At 40.1% G+C, this 7,016-nt stretch overlaps 1 protein-coding gene across 1 annotated transcript in view; it reads right to left on the bottom strand.

Annotated features, from left to right (window-relative positions):
- Window positions 1-3,751: 3,751 nt before the first annotated feature.
- Window positions 3,752-7,016, bottom strand: part of TOB1 (transducer of ERBB2, 1) — a 4,079-nt gene continuing 814 nt past the window's right edge. The window contains exon 2 of the mRNA XM_046677135.1: window positions 3,752-5,683. Within this exon, the coding sequence (XP_046533091.1) occupies window positions 4,508-5,545 (1,038 nt within the window). The 5' untranslated portion in view covers window positions 5,546-5,683 and the 3' untranslated portion in view covers window positions 3,752-4,507. The remainder of the gene's footprint in view (window positions 5,684-7,016) is intronic.

Here is a 7,016-nt window from a genome sequence, read left to right as displayed (position 1 = left end):
ATAGAAATCATGTATTACAAAGAAGTGCCTTAAGATAGCTTTCCAAAGTAATTTAAAAACAAATCATAGGCACTAAAACACATTGCTGAAGGCTATGTTGGTAACTTACTTGGCCTTTCTTTACCGTTTATCATGAGCACAGGTAAGGAGTGTGTATGAAAATATTTACAGGAGGTCAATGTTTACAATTTTGCTTAGAAGTCATGGGGCCACTAACTCTGCCGTCCTTACTCAGTCTGAGGGAATCATCCAGTGGTTCTAAATGAGAGAAGTAAGTACACAACTGAGTTAAGAAAACCAACAAAATTAGAGCATTGATGTGACTTAATGGCTTCTAAAAACATTTCCAGATAGCCTGATGGTAGTTTATGGCCACTGGAAATAAAAAGCAGCTCTCTGAAAACATCATGACTTCTGCGCATGACTAAGAGCCTTCCACTAGACTTTACATTAACACTCTTGTAGAGATTCTACAAGTCATGTAACTAATACATCAAAAATGGTCCTATTCTGGGGCCGGCCCCACGGCCAAGTGGTTGAAGTTCTGTGCACTCTGCTTCAGCGGCCCAGGTTCACAGGTTTAGATCCCAGGGCGGAACCTAACTTCACTCATCAGCCATGCTGTGGAGGCATCCCACACACACAAAAAAGAACAGGACTGGCAACGAATGTTAACTCAGGGTGAATCTCCCTCACCAAAAAAAAAAAAAAAAAAAGTCTTACTCCCCTGACTTCAAATCAGAATACCAACTAATTGGAGAGAACAAAGCATAGAGTTTAAGGGCATGAACTCTGGAACCGGACTATGAGTTTGAATCCTGTATGCCACTCACTGGCCATGCAATCGTGGGTGAGTTAATGAAGCTGTCACAGTCCCCCTTCTGTAAACTGGGTTAGAACTGCGTGTGGCACATAGTGCTATATATGTTAACAGAATGATTTAAAACATCAAAAAAAAAAAAGGCTTCAACACAAGTGTTGTACTAATTTTCCAATTGTATGCACACAGATATTGGTCTTAGGTCCTTTTAAACATGAAGATATCTTCCTAATATAACAGAAAAACTGAAGAACTCTGATCTCAAGCAGGCTCCTGGGCCAAACAGATTAAGCATCAACTGATTGGCATGCCAAACAGTATAACGGGTTTTATTCAGCAGTGGCACTTGTCTTCTAATAAGGCTAATTTCCTCTCCTCTGATCTTGCACTAGAGCTGTTACCCTGCGTCTGACAGGAGCAGGCATTCTAGTCAAGTGCAGATCTACAGTTGGTGGACCAACCTCAGCTCTTGTCTTTGTGTAGGGAGGGGTGTGGAGGAAGGTCTCGACCAGCATCTCACTTCACTAACAAAAGCGCAAAGAGAGACTTCACTTTATGAGAATGAAATCAACACCCACACACATTAGGAAAACATTTGAAACTCAGGGCACCTTTAGTTTCGCCTTCAAAAGCTAAGAAGCTAATCACAGTAAACAAAGATTATCGTGATGTTTACGGAGGCATTTTGACTGAGGCCGACATTTGCCATGTAATATAGGTTAAAGCTATTCAAAGATTAACATTACACCCGATTTTAGAGAAGATGGGCAGTAAAGGAACACTCTAACCAAGAGCGCTACTATCTTCTTCACCCGACACAGAGCTACGCAATCCGCAAGGCAGTGTTTCAAACACCAGGATCCGGCCATGCAAAGACTGCTGGAGCATCTAGAGCTAGAGAAGTCAAAATGAGGGGAACAACCTATTAAGATAATTACCTCATCAAACTGTCAATCCAGGGCCAGCCACAGTGGTTAAGTTCGTGTGCTCTGTTTCAGCAGCCTTGGGTTTGCAGGTTTGGATCCCTGGCATGGGCCTGGCACCACACGTCGAGCCATGCTGTGGCGGCATCCCACATAAAATAGAGGAAGACTGGCACAGATGTTAGCTCAGGGTCAATCTTTCTCACAGGAAAACAACTCCAAAAAACTGTCAACCAAAACAGTCTCCACACAGAAGGTCAAGTGTGATGGGCACAGTGGGGAGAAAAACATTTGGGACTAAGATAGAAGCTTTTCTAAGGTATGCTAGACAAAAGCACCTTTTAAAAAAAGTTCCATTCCTAATGAGCAAAAAGGGCTTGAAAACAGAGCCTTTGTTCATTTCCTTGAAAACAAATCATAAAGTCCTCAAGGACACCAAACTCAGACTAATTTTCTCGAAGCCAGTCAAGATAAAATTTAATATTTTTCAAGCAACAAACCAGCATATGTACTAATATGAAATTTCCCTAAGATTTTTTGTCCGTACACACATCCCTAAGATCTGAAAGATACTCATACTTACACTAACCTCAATTATTTAAAATCTGAACATATGTATTAGTCTTCTAGATTGTTACAAATTCTATTGTGTATGTGCTGGCCAGCTGCCCTATTCTGATTTTCAGAAAAAGTATGCTAACTTGAGCCTTTCATTTATAAAAATGCAGTTTTCTTCCAAGTTAAGCCTGTGATAACCACCCAGAAGTCTCTAGCAGAATCTAGTGCTTAAAACCATTACTTGGGTTGTTCTCTTACAGCTATTCAACTTCGTGATCACAAAAGCACATAATTGATCGTGCTGGCAGACAGACCTCTGCCAGCTCCACTCACTACCCCAATACTTCTTCGTAGCCTCATTCTGTCCACTGCAGGACAAAGGCTTCACCATGGAGCTGACCAACAGCTTCGCTGTGTTATTTCCAGGGCTTGTTTCCTTACAACTTTTTATTGCTCTAAACTGCATGGTTAACAAACAAAAGGCTTTTGTAGACTGGTGTCCAAAAAACCCATGAGACCAAATTTATTTCCCTAGTAACCCGTACAGTGCTGGTTTCTTACTATAAAAGTAAAGAGTTATTTTTTTCTTCCAAGACAATTTTCTCACCAATACTGTCAACACTGTATCAATGGACATTTGAACAGTGAAATGACTCATCACTTTAAAAATAGTGTCTCTCTCTGCCAACTCATCGGTTTTTAAAAAACTCCATCCTTAAGCCACTACAATTTGACACATTATGGATGACTAACCTTTGAACCTCCCAAACCAGCAGTTTGGCTATGCACTTGCAAAAAAAAAAAAAAAAAAAGCCAAAAAAACTCAGAATGTAAACTTTTTTGTGGGGAAAACACACACAAATACTAATGTTCAGCAACCTGTCCAATCTTGAATAGATTTTGATCGTAAATTCTCCAGCTCCAATGACTGAACTCTAAGGGTAAGGATTAGTAAACAGAAATCTTTTTAAACAGTTAAGTCAGCTGCATTGTCCAAGCAAGTTTTGCTATTCATCTCCATGCAAAAACCGAAAACTGACCCAATGGCCTCTCTCCATATACATTTCAAATAAATCCTCTCTGGTTAGATGAGAGAATTTCTTTTTATTATCTTAGATGTCAGCATGATACCACATTTCAAAACTTGCTATAAAATAAGGTTGCCTGGCCTTGGCATACCATCCCTAGCATGGGGAGACAGATGTGGACTGAAGAGAGTTGCTGAAGGAAATAAAGCTGTCCCAGGCGTTGGTCAGGTCACGGAGCTTTGACAGGGACAACTGTGTACGCAGCAATCTACTACGTGGCGCGGTAGGAGAGCAACTGCTTTACATTCATTATTCCTCTGTAATTCACTGAGTCAGACCTTTCTGCATCATAAGCATTTACAACATCGTAACTCCAGAGGCAGGGCTTTGGCAAAGGTTAAAAATAAAGACCAGAATAAGCGTTTTTAATTTTAAAGAATTTTAATACAAACTTAATATAAACTATTTCAGTCCCTCTTAACATGTAAGACACTGACTCAAAATACTTTTATACCGTTTTTTCAAGTATTGCACAATATAGGTACAAAATTAATATTTACGATTACATTTTCTTCCATAATATATAGCAAAAATCTTTAAACCTTTAACAGAAAATACATTTTTTTTGAAAAAGCAAATATTCGTACATTTTAATTCCACCACTAAAGGAATATCCTGTACACAATTTTTAGAATAGTTGATGTCTTTAAGATGGATATTTTACAATTTCAGTAAAAAAAATACAACATGAAGCTGCTGCTGTCACAGATCACTGTAGTAAAAAGATATAAATGCAATACCATGTCGTAGAAACAATATATATATATCCTCTGATATTTTACAAACTTTGTACTAAATTAAATTATACAATTAGAAAAGACCAATAAACCCACTTATTAGTGCCAATTTTTTATAAAAAAAAATCAGCCATGTCTTTGCTATATCTTAAATACTGTAAGAGGCCATATCTGAGAGTATACTTTAAAATATACAGTCAGTATAAAATAACTTTGTGCTTGGTTGGCAAATGAAAAATGATGCATGTTTTATTTTTGTAACCAAGCTTGAATGTATCCTTACTATAAGCTTAAAAAAAAAAAAAAAATCTCAAGGAGGTGAAAAAAAAATCCCCCTTGGGCCCGAGCATTTTAACTTGTACGAGACATTTTTTTCTTTTTTTAGTTAGCCATGACAGGCTGGAATTGCTGGTTAGAATACTGCATGTTATTCAAGCTAAAATTCAAGCCATCTACAAAAGACTTCTCGTTGAGGCCTCCATAGGCCGCAAACACATCAAAGGCATTACTGTACTGGAGAGGGCTGAGGTTAAGGGGGCTGTCACCTGGGAACATTCCATTGGTACCGCTACCTTGACCCTGCATATTAGGAAAAATAAATTCCTTGGCATTAGGAGAAAGAGCAGAGGTTTTCTGCTGTTGCTGCTGCTGCTGTGGTGGTGGTGGTGGCGGCGGCGGCTGGGATGGCTGCTGCTGTTGTGGCTGCTGCTGGCTCCCCAGGCCAAGCCCGTACAGAGAGTGCATTGAGGACGAGATGGCTTTCTGCTTCAAGAGGTCATTCACATTCAAGCCGAGGTTGATAGGAGAAGTACGAGCAACCTTGTTGCTGCGGCCACTATTCTTCATTTTGGTAGAGCCGAACTTGGTGGCAGCAAAAGTGGCAGTGGTAAAGGTTAAAGGCTGAGTGGACCGGGGCATGAAAGTAGGGCTTACAGCAGCAGAGTGACCAAAGGGAGGTGATGGAGAGCTGGACACTGAGGAGGCTGGATCACTTATGGGCATAAAAACCTGGGCCTCTGGGTTAAAGCTGTTTTTGATCTCCTTATCCAACTCACATCCATTTTCATTATTATCATCCACATAAAGCACCTTCACTGGTCCCTTTTCACCAATCTGGTAGGAAACCTCAAACGGGTCGATCCAAACACTAAGATCCTGCGGCAGATTGCCACGAACATCATCAATGTCCAAACCACTCTCTTTGGATGCTTGTTCAATCACTGGGTCCACTTTCTCCCCTATGTGGATACATCTAAACCCTGATCCTTTGTATGGCTTTTCAGGATACCAGTGCCCTTCATATTTCTTCTTAAGAAGTCTTTCAAGCTCTTCACCAAAAATGTTGACACGTCTCCTGGGAAGCTTATTGTACAAATATGAAATAATAAAATTTAGTGCTACTTGGATTTCAAGCTGCATAGCTGCTATGCCACAAAGTTAATTTGTGTTTCAATTCCCCAACACACAAAAAAGAGTGTTCAGTTTGTGGCAGAGAAACAAATTTTCATTCAAAGTGCTGGTATTAGTAGATTATCTTCACCTTGAGTGATCTTGTTCCTTAAAGAAGAACAAACAAACAAAAGCAAACACATCCAAGTAAGATAAATGTTAAGTCCCGCAACCTTTTTCTACCCCCCCGAGTAATTGAACTTTTGAAAAAGTCCAACAAGCTAGAAAGTCTGAAAAATATAATCAGCACAAAATAAGGGAACATACGATAGAAAACTGTTTATTGAAGTTCAAAATCTCATGGGAAAACTTAGGATTTAGAGTTAAAACAGTATTTTTGTCACCCTATTATTTGCTTTCTGTTTCTGAATAGAGTTCTCTAAGAGGAAAAATATCTCTAGAATATGTAGTGTATGCCTTCTTTGTCTTCCCTCAATTCTCACAGGAACATTTACTGGAAACTATATTCAGCATACCCATCCACCCACCTCCACACATATACATGCCAGTTTTAGAAGTTGGTCATGTTCGTATTCACCGGTTTAGAAGTGAATTCTATATTTCAGTTCATTTTGGATATATACTGCTTCAATCTGCTTTACCATTAAACACTTAGAAATCTGAGAAGAAAATTATTTTAATTTCCAAAGTCGATGATGCTAAAATTAAAGGTACTAAATGACTTGCCATCCTAGTGAACGATAATTATGAACCAAATTATCCTACACAGTCGCGGTCTTCGATATACGAAGGGCATACAATGTAATAAGCGAGCTTCTCTGTGCGTTTTCTTTTCAACGTGTATTTTTCGAAATCTGAAAATACCTCTTCGGCAGTAAGGACAACAAAACAATCAATTTCAAAACTCTATTGATTATTCTGCTTAAGGGGCAGGGTTCTGAGTTTTATTCTGATTTTCAAAACCACCTCCCTCCGTCACGATAAGAGAACAGCCCGAGAGGCATGGACGATAAGCTCGACCTTTAAACGTTTGCTGGATCAGCACTGGGTGGGGATAAGAAAAGATCAAGGGCAAACAGAAGATATTTGCAAAGGGGATCTCTTTGTACCCTGAGATTGATTTAAAAGGACATTTGAAAATCAAGTTGGTATGAATCCGTCTGTTCCATTTTCCATATTCGTGGTGACAAAGGGGGAGAAAAAAATCCCTTGGCAGCCCCCAAACTACAAACACTTTGCAAGCCAACAGCCCGAGCGCCGGCAAAGGCAGCTGCTGATTAAGCCAAATTGCTTGGAGGTGCAGCGGAGCGAAATCCAGGCTCGGCGGAAGGTAGTTTAAAGCAACGCCTTAAGACAGGAGTGGGAAGAATTACATAAACAGCCAGTTGGAGCTCATTAGATTTCTGCTCACAGCTCTCGGAGCGCCAGCGCTACAGCGGCCCCGGCAAGAGGAGGGGGGCGGCGGGGGGGGGGGGGGGGG

The sequence above is a fragment of the Equus quagga genome, chromosome 11 (assembly GCF_021613505.1).
Source record: "Equus quagga isolate Etosha38 chromosome 11, UCLA_HA_Equagga_1.0, whole genome shotgun sequence".
In the NCBI taxonomy this organism is placed as follows: domain Eukaryota; kingdom Metazoa; phylum Chordata; class Mammalia; order Perissodactyla; family Equidae; genus Equus; species Equus quagga.
Note: the sequence above shows the minus strand (reverse complement) of the source record. Positions and strands in the feature narration are given on the sequence as shown.